We start from the raw sequence: 19,767 nt of genomic DNA, 5'->3' as shown, positions 1-19,767 counted from the left end.
TAAGAGAGGTGAACATCACTAAATGTAACACGTTTACGAGGTTGAGTTTTACTTTCCCCTTACTAACAATTGTTTGTGTGTGTGTATTGTTGCAGATTGAATTCATGGAATGGGATTATAAAGAATTAAGGAATTTGTTGTTTACAGTAATTCTGTGATTTAACAGGTTTATGTTTGATCAGCAGCTAATCATCCATTAACCTTTTGAGTGTGCATGTTGTATTTTCAAAGTCATAAGAGCCACAGCCTCCTGCATATACTCGGCCTGTTCTGAGAATATTCACAATGGCTGACAACCATTAACCTCTGATGACAGTGGTGGAGGAGAGAGAGGTGAAACTGAGCAGCAGAAAGAAGCTGTATATTAACTCTTACTGTGGGTCAATTAAGGTGTCCAGGCCCGCACAGTGTCCTTGGATGAGCCTGCCACTTTGCCCCGCCGACGCATCACCAGTGACGGACAGCACCAGAACGGTTCCGATGAGTGTGACTCCCCTGACGTCCCGATTCGCTCCCCCGTCCGCTGTGTTTCTCCAGAGTTTGTCAATGCCATCGCGATGAATCCTGGCGGACGACCTAAGGAGGTAAGAAGCAAACATTTAATAAACATTCAAATAAACAAACCCCTTATTTGCTCATGCAGACATGTCTTATTGTATTTGACGTTGTTTCTCCACTCCTCAGAGACACATGCACAGCTACCGGGAGGCCTTCGAAGACTTTGAGGGTGGCCCCATCAGTCCTACACCCACAGTTGGTGGTGAGGTGTTTCCCCAAACCCCTGCCTTCCCCATCTCGCCGCAAACCCCTTACTTCAACCTGTGTAAGTTCCCCCTCCGGCTGACAGAGGGCACTGTGGAGCTCAGACATATGTAGATAGGACAAACGATTAAAGCAAATATTCAAGATTGAAAAGATATTAAAACAATTTCTCTTTTTAATCTTGAGATACCATCAAAATGTCTCTGGTGTTAAAAGTCATTGAAGTAATTTAAGTAATGAGTTTATAAAGCTTTAATGAACTTCTTATACTGAAATGACTTTATGAAAAAGTCTTAAAGTGTAAATTTTTCATGGCAGAGCATGAGGACACTTTATTCTGATTTACAACAATTGAAGTGTGGCCTTATACTTAATCATGTGACATTTAATCTCTCTTCTCTATACAGACTGTCCATATTCTGTGTAACTGTCCCACAAAGAAGAAATAAGTTAACCACATGAGAAAACTATTTTATTGCGTTGACTTAGTTACGAAAACTTCAGAAGCACTGAGAGGCAAGAGAGTAAAAAATGATCCTCTTGGGAAATGTTCTAAGTCTGATCTAAGTGATGTTCTCTGTCTTTACATTGTGAATGTGTATTATTTCTTTAAGTAAAAAAAAAAAAAGCAAAAATGTTTTCAAAGTAATTTAGAGCTGATTTAGAGTGTTGAAAAATGAAAAAGCCAGTGCATAAGTGCAAAAATCTGCAGTTCCTCTAGTGTCCACTAGAGGTTGGCTGCAGAATCCCCTGAAGTCACCTACACACCCATTCAAAATCCCTGTTTTGACAGCAGAAATAAACATGTTTACTATCTGATTAGCACATGTTTCTACGGCACACCCTGGGCTTTATATGACACGGGGGATTTTTTTAGATAACTCATCCAGTTTGATTTTATAAAGATTGTCCATCCATCCATCATCTTCCGCTTATCCGGGGCCGGGTTGCGATGAAAGCAAGTTGCCCCAGACGTCCCCTGTCAGTTACCAATGGGTGACATCACTCAGGCTTCGTCTATTATTATTTGCAGTCTATATTTAGAAGCTGGATCAGCCCTGCACTTTAACACCACTTTATATATCAAACCTCTTTTCTTTAGTTTCTTTCTCCCAAAAACTATTTTTGAACAGCTTTCACATTTCGAAAAAAAAAAGAAATCAACGAACTTAATAGATAATGCAAGCCAGAAAACCCTCTTTGTTCCCGAGTCGTTAACACTGGAGAAAAGACTTGAGATCAGACTTGGACATGGATCACTATTTTTCTCATTTGCCTCTCAAAAATTCTGCAGAATACAGACACGCCCCACGCTAAAACAAGAGTCATGCATTAGGTAACACATTGTTTGCCAACTCTACCTCATTTGGTTCTATCGCCTATCTCCCCCAGGGCACACCTATAAAAGTCAGTCATAAAAACACACACCATATTTTGTAACACCCACTCTGTTGTGTAACATCCCGCCTTGCCTTCAAAATAGGAACATGGTGTACACAGTGATAGCGACTTATTACGACCAAGTTTTTGCATTAGAAAATACTTTTGAGAGAAAAATATTCAAGTGACCTCCTTGTTTGTTTTTTCACCTTGTAACTAGATCACTGTTTTCACAGCTGAGCACAAAATGGAGTTAACTGTCACCAGTTAACTAAAATTAGTTTTGCAGGAATTTGCAAAACTTGTGAGAGGTGCATGGTTAGGTTTTTGCACGTGACAACAGATTTACTCCCCATTACATGGTCATCTTGAGTAATGTGTCCTTAAATCACATTCCCAAGTGCTCACTTAGCCTGCCCAACACACCACACGTGATTCAATATGGGTCATTTAGGTTGCTTAAGGACAAAGAATTGATTTGGATTCTTTGGTAAGTGGAGGATGCACGCGTCTCTACCGGAGTTCCACTGTCCCACAATGTCAGCCAAACAAACTCCCCATTTCCCAATCCCTGTCCCTCCCCTCTGCCCGAGTGACCCTTTGTCCAGCACTTAGCACAATCCTGCACTGCTTTGGCATGATAGCCACACGAGAGCAGCACTGGCAACAATCAGACATGATGAAGAGTAACACTCACAGTACAGAGAAACCAGACAGTTCATTTTTAGAGAGTTACCATAAAACATAAAAGTATTTTACTGATAAAGAAGTAGAATTTGTGCAAGAGGAAGTCACAACCATACAGACAGCTGTCTGTAGTTAGGCACAATACTTCTATTAGCTGAGTGCTAAAGTTAGCATGCTATTACTAAAACAATACTGCTGATATTTAGCAGACATATCAACAATCATTATGTGTTAGCATGGTAAAATAAAACAAAAACTACCACTGAGGCGTATAGTGATACTACAGAAATAGTATGGGACACATTTAAATGTTGTCCAGGAAATGCCACTAATGGTTCATTCTGCAGCCAACACAAATGGCCAAGTTTGATTACACACTATACAGAGATACAGAACATGGATCAATAGAGGGATCCTCTGTGGACCATGAATAGCTAATTGCATGGTCATTTCTCCAACAATAGTGGAAAATATTTATGTCTGGACCAAAGAGGTACTGGCTTGACTAGAAACAGTACAAGAACATACATTCATTGTTGGACACTCAGCAGCTGCTGCTCTCTGTGTTGCTGTTTGGACTCCTTGTTGCTGCAACCACAGCCAGCACCCTGCCTGCCCTCTGCAGAAGTCTTCTTACCCAGCAATTTGTGTCTTGCCCTTTGATTATTTTGCAAGCAATATGTTTGTTTTTTGACTTCATACTGGAGGGGAATAAAGGAGTAGTTGGCACTGCAATGTATGACAAGAAACAACGACACAAAATGTGTCACCTTTTATAAGACACGTTCATAGTTGGAATGATTATAGTACTTAATGTGTCAGTAATCTGACCTGTGACAGCTGTACTCCTCATCTTTCCCTCCAGTTTTAATGTAGCAGACATTGTGTCACGGGTCCTGTCATTTTAAGAACAGTAATACATTTTGGCATTGTCTGATTTAAAGGTACAAAACGTTTTAAGCATTTCAGAGAAGATCACATATTTAAAACTAAAATGATTTGTAGGTAAAAGTCAGAAATATTGAGGAAAAGAAACATGTCTTTCCTGAAGGATGAGGGTTTGTGATGGAGCCAAAGTCTGTGTGCAGTTTGACCCAGCTCTGCTTTGATGTTGTGTTTGACAGACACCTTGTTTTACTGATGGTAGAGTGAGGTGTTGTCCCTCTGTCACATGCATGTGTTGCCCCCTCCTCAGAGCATGAGCACACCCCTCTGAACATGTTGCTCTTGTTTGTGAACCCGTGTTGACGTCTCTATCTTTTGTCTTGACAGCTGTTTACCAGTTTAAGATATTATAATCAAGAACTCCAGCTTTTAGATGTAAAGACAAAAGCAAACCATTTGGAAATGAAATGGACATTTTGATTCTATATTTAGCATTTTTATGCCCTGGAATTATTTTGTGATCTTCTAAAAACAATACATAAATGTAAGACTATTATCAGGTAGCAGCTGTCAAGATGTCAGCCGTGTTTGAAGCTGTGTGGTGAAACCTGTCCCTCTCTTTTCAGGTCGGTCCCCTCCTGGTCTGGCTAAGACTCCACTGTCAGCTCTGGGTTTGAAGCCCCACAACCCAGCAGAAATCCATCTCAATCAAACAGGCTCAGGTTGGATATAACACTCACTTCATCATAATTAGATCTTTTACTGACCACTCTGCTCACTGCATTGTTTTTGTTTCTACTGCTGTGATTAGATGGGAGGCAAAAAAAAGTGATAACACTGATATGGTCTTACTAAACCCTAAGACTTTATACATGGCAGCCACACACACGCGGTCCCTCTAAAACATAATGAAACAAGTATAGAAGAAAAATTCCATCCCTCAGTTCCTTTACATTATTCTGTTTTTCTGGACTATCTTACTGATGCGCCACAGATGATGAGAGCAGTGAAGATGATGAAGGTAAGACTGCTGCTATAATGCAACAGATCATCATTGACAATTCATGTCTAAATCTCCAGCATCACATTCTCGTCAGTTGTAGTCCACCAACGTATAACATAGGGCACAACCATTTCATTTCCTGTCTGGAAAAATCACCATCACTCCCACTGCTGAAAACACGATGACTGGCATTTTATTTATCCTGTTCAACTCTTTTAGCAGACACAATATTTCATTTTCTTGTTCTATTGTCTGCACTTTATCACCCTCATTGTGGCTTAGCCTTTTATTTTACATTAATTATACTCATTACACGGCTTTGTTCAATACTTGATTCTGATTTGCCAATTTTGCATGGCAACGGTCTGATATTCCTCGACAGATTACGGCTGTATAATAAGTATAATTAACCGTTACTATGAAATGCAGATGAGTGCTAGCAAAGCCGCTTTCATCACAGAAGGACTAGTTTTAGTCAAATTAATCCGTGGAAAGAAGTCCCGTTAATTTGATTTTGTTCTGTTTACTGTGGGAGAAAAGAGAAAGGAAAGGATAGTAACGGAGGAAAGAGGTTAAACAAAACAGAAACTGCAGGCTATGACAGAGGAATCTTCAAAACTAAAGATGGCACTTAAAGTAAACAGAGAACATTACATGGTACGAGATAGGAAAGCATTTTAAAGATGGTCAATGGAAAAGTAAATGTCAGCAGACTGCGACAGTGACGAGGCTCAGGGTCTGCTCTGATTCATGAGGATCTGTTCACCTCGACTTACTCATGGTGTCTCACTTCACCATCAGTGGAAATGTTCGATTTAATGTGAGTAATAACAGCTAGCTTAGCTCATTTTATGAAGGCTACACAGTTAACTGTTGCTATGGAAGCATCTTTAATAGTTGATTCCAACGGACTACATGTTTAGCAGAAGAAACAAATCATTTTAAAATCAATAAAATAATTAATTTCTTAAGCAGGTCCACTCCGCTTACTTAGAACACAGGTCGGCTTATTCCCACTTTTGCATTCACTTTTATTTAGTTAACATGTTTTGTTCTTTAACATGCTGTATACATTATCTTTGATCATATTGATTGGTGTTACTAACTGAATTATTTCATAACAGACCACCCTTCTGTTGTCACAAAAAAAATGTATTTGTTATAAACTTTGGCTTTTTTCAACCTTACAGAGGAAACATTGAGTAAAGTAAATATGTGGCTCACAGTGACATTTCTTCTCTCCACCATTTAGCACCAAGAAGCTATGTAGAGTCTGTGGCAAGGTCTGCAGTGGCAGGAGGAGAGCAGCCAGCGCCTCCACAGAGCGTTAGCCCACCGGGAGAGACTACAGGCCGGCAGAGAAGTCCGAGTCCGCCATCCCACACACTGAACCCTCCTCTGTCCAGCAGCAGCCCCATCCAGAGCTCACAGGGGTGAGTCTCGTGAAAAATCATCCTGATTTTCTAGTTATATAGAGTTGAATAAATTAATTAAGGCTCATGTTTTTAATGAATACTGAAAAGAAATGCTCTGAACTAATGACATTTTTCTTATTCTCTTCCAGTGAGCAGCCCTCAGCAGAGAGCAATGTTAGCACTCCGTCCCAACCAACCACTGATTCAGGCTTCCGCTCCCAGGCTACAGAGAGTGCCTACCCCACTCCCACCCCTTCATATCAAGTCCTGAATACCCCGACTCCTTCCTACCTGGATTCAAGCTCTCCAACCTCTTCCTACTTTGGCACTACTACCCCTATGCTGTCCTACCTTGGCCCCAGCACCCTACTAGGGAGCTATGGGCCCTCGGATCCCAGTATGCCCAACTCAGAACCCTCTCAGACAACATTCAGCCATGGAAGTCCCCTCGCACAGCACAGAACAAATATCTACAACACTGTTCAACAGCAGCACCCCAGCTCTAATCAGATTGATTCCATTTTTGGTCAGCAAGCAACACCTGCCAATGGCTTTGATGTGGGTATAGTAGGGCTCGCTGGCAGTCCCAGCCTTGGTCGTCGTCCATCTCAGGGTGCACAGAGCAGCCCAGTCCACAGCAGACAGGCCTCTTTGGGACAGGGGTCTCAGCGGAGCCCAGTTCTCAGCAGACAGCCGTCCTTGGGCCATCCTATGCAGAGTAGTCCTGTGCTCAGCCGACAGCCATCTATCACACACCAACATGGAAGTCCGGTTTTGGGACGTCATCCATCTGTGTCCCAGGTGTCCCAGAGAAGCCCCAGTTTGGACCGTCACCCCATGCACAGTGGTTACACCACCCCAGATGAGAGACATGGGAACCTGTCCAGACAGAGCAGCTCTTCAGGCTACCAGGGACCGCCAACTCCTTCCTTCCCTATCTCGCCTGCAGGCTACCAGGATGGAGGAATGATGGGCATGGGTGCAGGCTTCAGGCAGGGGAGTCCAGCACCAAGTTTCCAGCCCCAGCTTCCAGAGAAGCGACGGATGTCGAGTGGCGATAGACCAAATGGAGCAGTGTCCTATGGCACAATGAATGGGAAGATCATGTCCCCAATGAGTGGGGGAGGCACTCCTGGCTACTTCCACACCCTCTCTGACTTCTCGAGGTTCAATATGCCAGGTAAGGGCCTTTTTTTTATCATCATGAAAACTATATTTTCTGTTTGCAATAATCATTCATATGCCCAACAAGAGCTGACTAAATCCATAGTGTCTAACAAGAGTATTAGCGACCACATGTGTTGTGCTGTTAGTTCAACCTAAGTTAAGAGCTAGCTAGAATTTAGCATGTTAGGCATACTTTCCAGGTATAAAACTCAATGTATAGTAACACAGCGTTGCCTCATCAGCAGACTATGATGAGTGCATTTTAAATCTTAGGGGTGTAACTTCATTGTTGTAGATTGTCAGCAGTCACATTGTACTAGGTTGGATTAGCCCTTCATAGTTTTTGGAATCAAAACATAGTGTCGTTAAGCATTGCTGTGATATTCTGTGGCCTTGTTCTTGTTGTTTTTTCAGATGGCAGTCCAGAGAGCAGGCTCAATGTCAAGTTTGTCCAAGACACGTCCAAGTTCTGGTACAAGCCAGACATCTCCAGGGAGCAAGGTTAGAAGCTTAAAGACTTTCCTTACATGACCATTAAAAAAAACTGTGTTTATTTTCTGGCCACTTCCACCTTGTGTTGATCAAACACACACGTCCAAAAGGATATAAACTTTCTCTATCAACTTTTTCTACTTCTGTTGTGGTTTCTTTTGTGTTTTTTGGTAATTCTGAGTCACATTTTTAAGGTTTATAGCCTACCATTTTTAGCTCCTGTATGAAATTTGTTCAATTGCATTTCTGTTTGACATAATTGTACTCCAATTTGTCAAACATTACCCGCCATTATGGGTCTATAATTTTGTTTTTAATTGGAATATTCCTCTAAAACTTGTATGCTGTGGTTTGAAATACTAAACACTGTTGATAAATGCATTTAAACAAATCGGATGATTTATATTCATGGATACAAGAGCACTCAAAGATGCATTTACCGGTATAGACACATCTCTGAACACGTGCGTTTGGTTGTGAGGTCAGTGGCTATTGTTGCCCCATCTGTATTTGCTCATGACCAATATTGAATTGTCTCATGTTAAATACAAGCACATGTTTCACTGCAGTGACATCACACACACACACACACACACACACACAGATTACACTTAGTGCCATGTGTTCCCAGAAGAAAAGCTGCTCCATGTGTACAGAATTAGGGAACATCTGCATGTGTTGCTCGTCTCATCCATCTTCCTTCCTTAAACTATCACATGTGGACAGGCTGAGTCATTGAACTTAAACGGTGAAGTAATCAATCTAAAGCCCTTCCTCTTGAACAACAATGGAGTGTCCTAAACAACGTGTCATGTTTGAGGTTGTAGTTTTAATGGAACACAGGCTGACAGCAGTTTCTCAAACACAGATTTGAGACTTTCCTCCCTGTACTTTAGTTTAACGAAGTGATGCCTGCTGCCGGTCAGATTTTACTGTAGAACAGAGGGTCTTTGTGATCAATGCTAACCTTAGCATGTTAAGATGTTTACAACTTAACATCTTTCTATAAGCCTTCAACGTAAAGTGTAGTAAAGTTTGGGCAAGGAGTGTTTTCAGTAATTTAGTCAATATTAATAAATACTTATTAGAATTCTGACTTGATGACTGTGATGGATATAAATGTTACACAAAAGTTATAACAATTGATCCTGTGACAGAGTTCATGACAATCGATATAAAAAAGTCAGAATTGTGCTTGCAATAGACGACCAATCAGTAATGCCTCTTGTAAGACTTTCAATGAAATCATGATGTATGCATTAGCCAATAGCCAATGAAGGGCCAGTTACTACAAAAATGATCAACATCTCTACACAGCAAAGTGATGAACCAGTCTTGTTTTTCAGACTGTTTGTGAAGATCTCAACAAATAGGCCAACAAATTATTTGGGAAATCAGGAAAAGTTATGCAACAAACATCCCTGCAAATCAGTGTTATTCTGAAATTAATTCTCAGTCAAAATAACCAAAAATTGCCCCCCCCCCTCCTCCCAAACTAACCTTACCATTATTATTCTGATCATAATAAATAACTGTTTGTCCTCTGTGTTCCAGCTATTGGCTTGCTGAGAGAGAAGGAGCCTGGGGCCTTTGTTATTCGGGACAGCCACTCCTTCAGGGGGGCTTACGGCCTGGCGATGAAGGTGGCCTCTCCCCCACCCTCTGCGCATCAGAGCAAGAAAGGTAGGGGGCATGATGGTGGTTTACCTATTTCAAAGCAGTTAGCAATGCAACAACTATTTAGTTGGACTTGCAGCACTCTTCTTTCTCACTATCTCAGTCTTTGGTCAGGGTAAAGATAGAACTTAACTTGCTAAATCTAAATACCAAAGACATGAGGTGATGTCTCCCTCATGCCTCTCCCTCTTTGTTTTGCTGTAGGTGATGTCACTAACGAGCTGGTGAGGCACTTTCTGATTGAAAGCAGCCCCAAAGGAGTGAAGCTGAAGGGTTGTCCCAATGAGCCTTACTTTGGTAAGTTAGATCCTGCTGTTTCCTTTCCTTCTGAAATACACACTCACATGTACACGGGTGGAACAGAAAAGGGTTGAAGAGTTTCAAAAGAGAAAAAGTCAAACATGACTGCTCCTCTCTGTGTGCCTGACTGTGTGTGTGAAGGATCTGCAGCCCTCTCCAAGTTTTCGAACATGTAATTATAGTATTGACTGAAGGGATCTAACTTCAATCTCAGTTCTCGTGACTAATTACAAAACAAGGCTGTATAACGTTTGTTTTTCTGAGCGCGCATGTGTTTGTGTATCCTCTGCTAAATCCAAGATTGGGCAAGCTGAAATCTGTTCTTCTTCTTCTTCTGTCCTCTTGAGTAACTTTGCTCTCTATAAACATGCATTAAAAAAAATGATATTAAACTATTAATCCAACCTCTTGTCAAATCATGATAACTTCTGGCTCCAAGAAATCAAGATGGCGACGACAACAATGCCAAACTCATTGCTTTCAAACAACAGTCCACAACCTGTGGTGATGTCATAGTGTCTGCCTCTATAAAGTCTACTGTCTTTCATTCAAACTAAATAAACATGTGGGTTGTGGAGTAAAGAGAAAAATAAGTGATCTTTTCAGACTTAAATAGCCAAGTACATACATCAACAACAGCTAGCATGACTCACCTGAATCTGTCTTAAAAAATCTCTGACCACGGACTTCACTGAACTGAACGGTACTCTAGCTGTCAACTCTGGGTCATGTAAGATTAAAGTTCCTGCAAATGAGATGATTACATGACAGAAAAAATACTTTATTTAATGTCGAATTTATGCAAAGAACTTCAGTGTTTGAAGTCTGTTATAATTGGCTTCTTTACTTCATCATGTGACATATTGATTTATTCAAACCAACTGGGGAAAAAAGCTATTGACACAACACACCGCTGAATTCACAGGAAATGATCTCAGGAAAGTGTTTAGCAACAATCTGAAGCAACTCTGAAAAAGTGTGAGTGAATTATTGAAATGGTGCTAAGAACAACTATGAGGCGAGTCCATCGGGAGATCACTTTATATGTGAAATGTTCTTTAAAAGAAGAGAACCAGATCAACACGTTCTCACTCTGTCCTGTCTTTATTCTTTAGGTTGTCTGTCTGCATTGGTCTACCAACACGCCATCACACCACTGGCCCTGCCCTGCAAACTACTCATTCCCACTACAGGTCAGTGAAGCCAAGCTGTGTTTCAGACATGGTTATTCTTTTTAAAGTGGTTCTATGTTGTTTCTACGGCTGCACAATAAATCACAATTTTATTGTTATCGCAATAAGAGCTTTCTCAATAAACTCATCACAAAAGGTCTAAATTTATCTCAATAATTAAGAAATTATTTTATGCAAACAAGCAATGCTTTCGCTTGGCATGTGTACATTTTACACGCCATCACACCATTTTCAGGCAGTCCCATGAAACTCACGCTAGCGCTCAGCTAGCTTCAGAGTAATTGTTGCAAATGTAGAGGTAAAAAAAACATTTAATTTATTTTGTATTCACAAGAAGCATGTTGCATTCAGCTTAAGCTAAACTTTATACAGATTCTTAAGTATCAGTTTATTTATCTCATTTCACATAATTTTCACAATATCAAGAAAAAACAAACAAGTATTGAGTATGGCTGGGAGTCTTTGAGCGTCTCACGATTCGATTGAGAATCGATTTTTGATTCAAAACGATTTATGATTCAAGGCTATTTATGAATGAGTACATACTACTCCAGTCATCTGTGAGACTGGCTGAATTCCTTGCTGCTCCATTTGGCATTCTACTGAGTTAAAGAGCTAGCCTTAGCATTTAGCAGGGAGGGACTGATTAGCCAGGAAAAAAATATTTTTGGAAGTTATGAATCTATCTAAAATGTCAGCAGATAATTTTACATAAATAGATTTTTTCCCACCTCTATAATTGAGCATCAAATGTTTTTACTCATATATAGAGGGCCTAAGATAAAATATAGTTACCTTAATGTTGAAAATCATTCCATTATATTGTTAATTTCCCGTATTAAAGCCTTCTCACTGGATTTGTCGGGATAACTTCCTGTATTTTTTACATCACTTTTTTCCCAGTATCATTCAGCCGTACTTGTTTCTGTACATACAGTATAACTACATTAAGATTAACTCAAGCCAAAATGTCTAACTTCCCCCTACTCTTGTTTTTTTGCAGATCTCTTAGAGGAACAACCAGAGGTAGCGGCACCAAATCCTCTGGCAGAAAGGCTGAAACAAGGAGCAGGTAAAACATCAACTCACTCACTTATAACAATCGTAGTTTCTGATATTTAAATTCAAGCAGAGCAGCATTTAGATATCAGGCCATAAACAATATCACTGTATCCTGACTCATCCTACTTTATCTACTCTGATGGATCACTCATACTGACAACAGACATCCCTGTTACCCCAGTGCAGAAGGCCCCTGCTGATTCCCATGGTAAACCCCAGTGCACTTTTACTTGGAAACCCTCACATGGAATGTGCATCCCATATGTCTGTCAATCGTCTGCTTATGTTGAAACTTGCATCAATTAATAAGATAAATGATTTTTTACCCTGCAAAAACAGAATTCCTTGGAGTCTGCTTAGATTGTGTTTGTTAACAATCGTGCCCAGCTTTGTCTCCATAACAGGCAGAATATTTTATGTGGAATGATTTCAAATGGATTTGTTTCTGGAACTGTTTGACTCGAGCTTTATTCCAGACAGCATGCCCCCTGATGAGAGGAAATTAATATTCTTGCATGAACAGGACCAAATGAAGCATACATAACTTGTTTAACAAGATTAAGTTTGGGATAAATGCCTCCAGCTTGAGCTGCTCTATGGGAAATGTATCCCTCTGTTGCAATCCTGACATCTGTCCTCTTGAGATCTGACCGCTACTTCTGCTTTCTTCCCAGCATGCAATGTGCTGTACATCAACTCAGTGGAGATGGAGTCCCTGACAGGCCCCCAGGCTGTTTCTAAGGCCATATCTGAGACACTGGCTGCCACTTCTCCATCGACTGCCACCATTGTGCACTTCAAGGTGTCATCACAAGGCATCACGCTGACCGACAACCAGAGGAAGTAAGTCTCAGGCCATCTACTTCTTTTGCTGCAGACAGTTTCGGATACCTCTTTTAGATTTGTTTTGGAAAACGTCAACACAAGACTGAATTAACTCAGAAGTTTGCAGAAATTCAAAAAGAACGAGTGATTGAGAACACAACATGAATATCTAATGAGATGGACTAAAAAGGAAGTGTAAAAAAACAGGGCTCAAATCATAGATGTAAAATGAATGCTCATTGCTGTAATAATTGATTAATACATTGTAAGTTGCAGTGGAATTAAACATACATTTTAAAGTTGTTGTATAGTTAAACAATTTGCTTGTGTGTTTTTTCAGTTGATTTATTTCGGTATCTCTGTAATCTCTTTGCTACTTTTACAGGCTTTTCTTCAGACGCCACTACCCTACCAACTCTGTCACGTTCTGCGACATCGACCCTCAGGACAGGAAGTGAGTACAGAAACGTGAAAACGACCTCTTAGCTTGTTGTAGGAAACTCTGAATCAAAAAATTACAGATTACTTTAAAATCTGAGTTGCATCTTCTTTTCTTCATGTGAAGTTTTTTTGAAAATTGGCACACAAAAAAAACATTTTTTTTTTAATTAACAAACAAACCCCGGTGTTTGAGTCATGATTTCTTCTTCTTTAAAGTTTGATTAACACTGAAACTTGGAATGGGCTGTCACTTCTTATTTGAAATTCAAACATTAATTCAAAACTGAGAGAGAAAGTTTACATTCAAACTGTAATGAGATGTTCAGATTCAAACTATCCACAGTCCATCAGTCTGTCTGAAGTAGTTTGCAGTGTGATCCAGCAGAGGGGGCTCTCAGTGTAACTTGTAACTCTAGAACTCTTTTTTTAAATGACTAATACTGAACTTGTGAGCGCATTGATTGCCTCTCAGGTGTCCGAAATTATTAAACTTACGATTTTCTCCAAATCTTTACAGGTGGAGCAAACTTGAGGGAGGCTCAGCCAAGTAAGTACACCTCTGTTCATGGCACTCTGGAATTCAAGGGGAGGGGGGGAAGCATCTGAGTGAGTGGGGGATATTACTGCAGGCTGCAAGGGAGGGAGTCTGACATGAAATCTCTTACAAAGGTGTTGACTGTTTGATTCAACACAAACAATCGTATTTTAGCAGCTTGTAATTATGACTGTTGTAGTTTTTTATTTTCTGAGTACTAGATTCAGTCACTGTTACTTTTTCATTGACTGTACATAAGAAGAACATGTTGACCTATGGTCTGTAAGGTGACTAATGTAGAAGTAGCTTTAACTCACGATCTTTCCAGTGGCAATCAGAGAAACTGCATGTTACAAAAATCAGCAAGATTTTATATAAGTACTTCTAAACTGATTTATTATTACCTCTGAACATTTCCCTAATAATAATTGGTTATAAAGGCTCCATTTAGAGGTAAACAGATGATAAAGCAGGGTTTATTCACAGTTGAATCCTTAAACAAGGACGTTTTTACTCTGGAAGTAAATCTCTAACTTTGTCTCTGCAGACTGTTTGGGTTCGTGGCACGTAAGCAGGGAAGCACAACCGACAATGTCAGCCACCTCTTCGCTGAGATGGACCCTGACCAGCCTGCCAGCGCCATCGTCAACTTTGTCACGAAGATGATCGGCTCACAGAAACGATGAAAGCCGTCAGCAAACCCCTGGCGCTTTTTTAAATGCCTTTGGTTATTATCTTTCCTTTTAACCACGGACACTTACTTTCTGTTTCGGACATTTAAGCCTTCGGATCTACGCGTCACCTTATTTTTTTCCTGCTCTTTTACATTTGTCTTTGTGTCTGTGTGTGTATGTAAGCAAATGAAAGTGAAAAAAAAGATGAAGTGAGTGTGCGTCTGAGTGTGTGAGCGGCTTGCATGCATGTGCTTTTTCTTCTTGGGTGGACTCCAGAACGGACCAGAGGAAGTGCAGGATGGGGAAGGGCTGTGTGTGACAATGGGACGGGAGGCGGAGCTGATCTCCCTGGCAGGGTAATTTGTGAACAGGAAGAGGGAATGACATAGTGTGTGCAAATGTTATTTTTTTAGCAATTGTCTCATTTTTTAATTTTTTGTTTAAAGAAGAAGTCAAGTTGTGCGATGTAAAGGTGGATTGTAAATCTATCAGGCTTTTTGACTGGTCAACCAAAGATTTTAAAAAAGTAGTCAGGGCACGGATAGTGTGCCACTGTCGGAGGGTCAGAAGTATTCTTTTTGTAAAACAAATATGGCTGCTTAATCAAAAATACTGAACTGTCTCTTTTCTGTATGTACTGATACTGTAGGTCAATTCTGCACCGCTGCAGACAATGTTTGCAGCTGGTTACGTCTCTGTAAATAATCTAGATCGCTTTATGAGTAGGACTGTTATTGATAGACATTTGGTGCCTGACTTTATTTTGTAACGCAGAGCTTTTTAAGAAAAGAAGAAAAAAAAAACACACCACTCTTCCAGGCTGTCTTAAATATGAAAATATGAAAATAGCCAAATATAAAAAATAAGGTTGTTCTCCAAAAAAAATTCCACAGTCCTTCCTGTTTGATGCAGTAGAGTGGCTCGAATTGCAACACATTGCTCTGTGAGAAAGTTGTCTAATAATATCATGTGAATGTAAAAGCATCTTTCAGAAAGCGTCTGGATCGTTGCATCAACAGCGTATGTTTTGTTCAGACAAGCATAGAGGAGGTTTCGCTTTGTACTCTCCGTTATTCTGCGTTTACATTATCTCACTACTGAAGGGCCTACTGTTGCTTTGTGAGGACGGTCTTTATTTAAACAACGACCGTCTGGCTAAACTGCTCTTCATTTTTCCGCATTCAACTCCTCGACCAATAGAAAGAAGCTCTTTGCGTCAGCCGGCCAAAAATGTTAACACCCACACCCTACCCAAAAGTAAGCTATTCATATAAATATACATATATAGATATATATATAAACTTCCAAACAGTGACTTAAGATATTTATTTTTTGTTTGCTTTGTTGCTCTATGTTATCTTGTATACATGTATTATAAAGTATACATCAAATTTACTGAACGCCAGAACAAAAGGTTGCTTTTTATTCTGGCTAAAGTCAAGTGCGTTGACATATATAAGATGTAAAGTGTGTGCATTTCAAAGTGTATCACTGTTTTTTTGAATGTTTTTTTTTTCACAGCATTACTTCTTTGTTAACTTTCTTTGTGGAGCTTTTTTATTTGGTTGTTTGTTTTTGAAGAGAGGAGAAATATTTTGTATGAACGATTGTTGTTACAAAGTCCAAATTGGAGTTTTTCTAAAGTGATGCCAACATAATTGTTGTAGTAACTTAAACCTGCCTAGAAAAGACATTGTCCAAGTTGAGCACTTATATATTGAAGTATTATCAGTGTGTTTTGAATTGTACAAAAAGGTATGGACGCTGACAGACACATTTCATGTCATGTTTTTGTGTGGAGGCAGACTTCTCATTCCCAAAATGATCTGGAGCCTTTAAAGAGAAACCGGTCCGATCAGTCGGTGTCTGCTGCCCCCTTGTGGTGTTTAAAGAGCATAACAAAAGGAACCACTTTCTATTCTTATACAGTGTTTTAGCTGTGAAGTCAAAGGGTAAATGTTTGACGAATTTGATCACAGAGGAAAGGAACTTTACAACTTTAATGTCGATTCATATGCTAATTTTATTTGCTTTTTTTTGTAGTTGATTTTTAAGTCCCATCAAGGAATGTGTAATAGTATTAAAACTCGCTCCTTTATGCCTGATGCTTTATCAGCTGGCAGCATGTTGTAAACTAAATAAGAATAAATAATGGTTAGTTTAGAGGCAAACATTTTATACAGAGTACTCCTTCAAAAATAAAAAGTACAGCACTTACAGAGCTTGTATTTCTGACTCGAATAATTCAATATTTATTAGAACGAGCTTGCATGCTCCGGTCAAATCGTTAGCTCAACATATGTAGTATCCTCCAGTCATACTCTATCCAGCCCTTTCCTAAAACAATGCCACTGATGGTTATCGTCAGGTTTTTCGTTTCACATGACATCAGTGTCTTGACTTGGGCTATGAGAAAAAATAATCTATTTTTGCCTACTTAGTGCTCGATGAAAAAAAAAAAAATCATTAACTTCAAACTGAATGTTAATCATTTGTTTGCCAAGATGGAAACCACAGAGACATCTGCCCACTTGGACAGACTGGTCCGGACTGTAGAATGAGTGAATGAGCTTCTATGCCTGTATAGAGCTTTGTCTTTTTTTTTGGTTTGCTACATTGTATGGCTTTTACTATTTCTGATGAAAAACACATTAAAAAGCAGTACAAATCAAAAAAGAACAACTTTGTTTTCATGTTCTGTCCAAAATGCATCTTGGGGTTCGTTTTATTTTGGAATTATTAGAGGCTCGGGGTCATTTTTCCATTCAGATGTTTAGCTTTGTGTCAGATTATCTTATATCTTACTTATATTTTTATTGTAGCTGACTTTAAAGGAAGAATGTGACTTTTGGAGTTTTCAGTAGATGTCGCCCTTGAGAAACCAGCATTAAACCAACACAAACTGCTGTTTGGCCACACCTCCACTATTCTGAAGCCTCCGCTCTCCTCCAGCAACACACCTTCAAACCCTCTCGGCTCAAAGGAGTTATCAATTAGAACGCACCATAATTAAGCAACCATTAAAAGCAAGCAGCGGACAATATTGTCCCTGGCTTGAGCTGCAATTGCATTTGTCCTGCATTGTTGTGTTTGCAGGCTAATGTTAGCACGCTTTAGTTAGCTCTTAGCTTCATGTTGCATGTAGATTAACACCCAATGGGCCTCATTCACTAACAGTGCGTACGCACAAATATGTGCTTATACAGTGCGTACGAACGTTTGAAGTACAAATCTGGGATTCATCAATATATTCTTACTTGAATTTGTTCTTACTCTGCAAACAAAAATAGAACCTCCTCAGACCATGCGTACGCACAAATAATTGACCAGCTTTCTCAGAAAATGTTTACATAAATCTTTCAACTAGCCTAAATGCATGACATTAAAAATACATTCAATAAATAAATATAGCCTTTATAAATATATATATATATACTTATATATAAACGTGAATTAACTGATGCATTTACTAAATGTAGTATTAATTAATAATAAAATGTATGCTTTTTCATCCTTTAATCTAAAATCTTAAATCTAATTATTGATCTCTCCCACCAATAGTGCCACAAAAGATTGCATCTGTTACTAAAACCATCTGATTAATCTGAGAATATGTAAGAGCATGCAGGGAACATACATGATTATGATTTACGTCTAAGAAAGTGTAAAGATCAAGTCTTGCTGAAAGAAATAGCAGCCGGTGGCTTCAGAAGAGAGCGCATCAGACCGTCAAAACATGTTTGAAGAGTGTGACGAACATGACCGATCAGCTGATTGCGACTGCCGAGGCACGTACAGAATTGCTGCCACCATGTAATTCACTGTAACGGCATACACCCCAGACACACCGATCTTTTTTACCTTTTGGGGCCATCTCCTAAAAACTTCTACTTTTCTCCACCTCTCCGCTCTCGTCCTGATACACCAATCGGATGTCCTTATATGGATAGATGGGGGTGTGGTAGTATGCTGATTACAGGTTGTGGGCACGCGCCTGACGATTTAGAATGATTCTGATTCACTAACATATGCAAGGTGGTGAAAACAAAATATGCTGGTACGCACGTGTCATGAATCTGACGGTGATTTTGCGTATACACTTATTTTATTTTATGAGTAAACATTTCTACGCACATATTAGTGAATGAGGCCCAATAACTGTAATCTGAAATGCACTTATTGGACATCCAAATAAGTAGTGAGTATGTTCTTCTTTTCTCTAGCCCTGGACTAAAACAGCTTTTATATCAAGGGGAGGAGCCCACAGGAGTCCTGTTCATATAAACACGGCTCCAACAACAACACAGCCAGCAGGACTTGCGCTTTTCACTCATTGTGTCAAATGTTGCACATTCTTCCTTTAATAGCCTGTTTTCTAAATAAACTATAACAGCTCTTGGGTGTAGAGGGGACTAAGAACCTTGATGTATAATTAACATAATTTACGCTAACTTTGATGATAGTGAATGTTAGAACTGAACCTCATGCTATGAAAATAACTTATTAACTCTCAAGTCTGGTATGAACTTCTTCCGCTGACGTGCTTGGAGTGGGAACCTCAAAGATGTTTTACAGATGTGTGGCCAAGTTGCAATGAAGATTTTGACTTATTTGTACGGTGGCCGGTAGGGGTCAAATGCTCAGCAACTGATGAAACAACATACATTTGGCGCGTTTTTCTAAATGTATGTCGTTTCATCAGTTGCTGATCGTTTGACCCCTACCGGCCACCGTATATTTGACCCCCATAGAACAGGAACTGACAAGACAACGGGTAGATTAAAACTGTAATGGATATCTATATTGGAAGAAGTGTACCTTATGTCACAGAAAGTACTTCCCACCCTAAACCATTTGAGTCTCTATGTTTCAATGAAAATGACCTAGCAGTTGAAGTCAAAATAAACTCCATGAAAACCTCAGCCATATGAATGGTAGATCAGGAATCTTTTGTTTGACTAATGTAATCACTCACTCGATACATAAACTCAGAGGAAGGAGTTACGATGAAGTCTGTCTGCAACAGGAGGACACATCTCTGTTACACACATACTTTGTGAATGACTGTAAAAAAGCAACAAATCCTGAAATACATAGTCTCGCCATGATGCTTCATCTACCAGGATCTTTAGCAGTGCTCTCTCATGACATCACTGTACTCGTGTGTAAAAAAATAGAAATTGTTATAATAAAATTTTATGGACTGTAATTTTCTGTACCCTTTTCATCTTAATAAATGATGTAAAAATGCAGACATTTAAAATGAACA

General features: G+C 39.6%; 1 protein-coding gene across 8 annotated transcripts in view; it reads left to right on the top strand.

The window, feature by feature from the left end:
- The window catches only part of tns1b (tensin 1b), a 175,481-nt gene extending 160,135 nt beyond the window's left edge, over positions 1-15,346 (top strand). For 5 of the 8 annotated variants that reach the window (XM_061053880.1, XM_061053879.1, XM_061053885.1 and 2 more), the window contains 15 exons: positions 391-584; positions 685-823; positions 4,341-4,436; positions 5,970-6,150; positions 6,282-7,312; positions 7,714-7,800; positions 9,346-9,474; positions 9,673-9,765; positions 10,884-10,961; positions 11,965-12,033; positions 12,187-12,231; positions 12,698-12,866; positions 13,234-13,302; positions 13,807-13,836; positions 14,372-15,346. In XM_061053880.1, coding sequence (XP_060909863.1) covers positions 391-584; positions 685-823; positions 4,341-4,436; positions 5,970-6,150; positions 6,282-7,312; positions 7,714-7,800; positions 9,346-9,474; positions 9,673-9,765; positions 10,884-10,961; positions 11,965-12,033; positions 12,187-12,231; positions 12,698-12,866; positions 13,234-13,302; positions 13,807-13,836; positions 14,372-14,510 — 2,549 coding nt within the window. In that variant the 3' untranslated portion in view covers positions 14,511-15,346. The remainder of the gene's footprint in view (positions 1-390; positions 585-684; positions 824-4,340; positions 4,437-5,969; positions 6,151-6,281; positions 7,313-7,713; positions 7,801-9,345; positions 9,475-9,672; positions 9,766-10,883; positions 10,962-11,964; positions 12,034-12,186; positions 12,232-12,697; positions 12,867-13,233; positions 13,303-13,806; positions 13,837-14,371) is intronic. The other 3 variants (XM_061053881.1, XM_061053884.1, XM_061053882.1) reach the window with 3 other exon arrangements.
- The last annotated feature ends 4,421 nt before the right edge of the window (positions 15,347-19,767 follow it).

This window comes from Labrus mixtus, chromosome 13 (assembly GCF_963584025.1).
Source record: "Labrus mixtus chromosome 13, fLabMix1.1, whole genome shotgun sequence".
In the NCBI taxonomy this organism is placed as follows: Eukaryota; Metazoa; Chordata; class Actinopteri; order Labriformes; family Labridae; genus Labrus; species Labrus mixtus.
The sequence above is the reverse complement of the archived record's forward strand: the minus strand, read 5'-3'. Positions and strand labels throughout refer to the sequence as shown.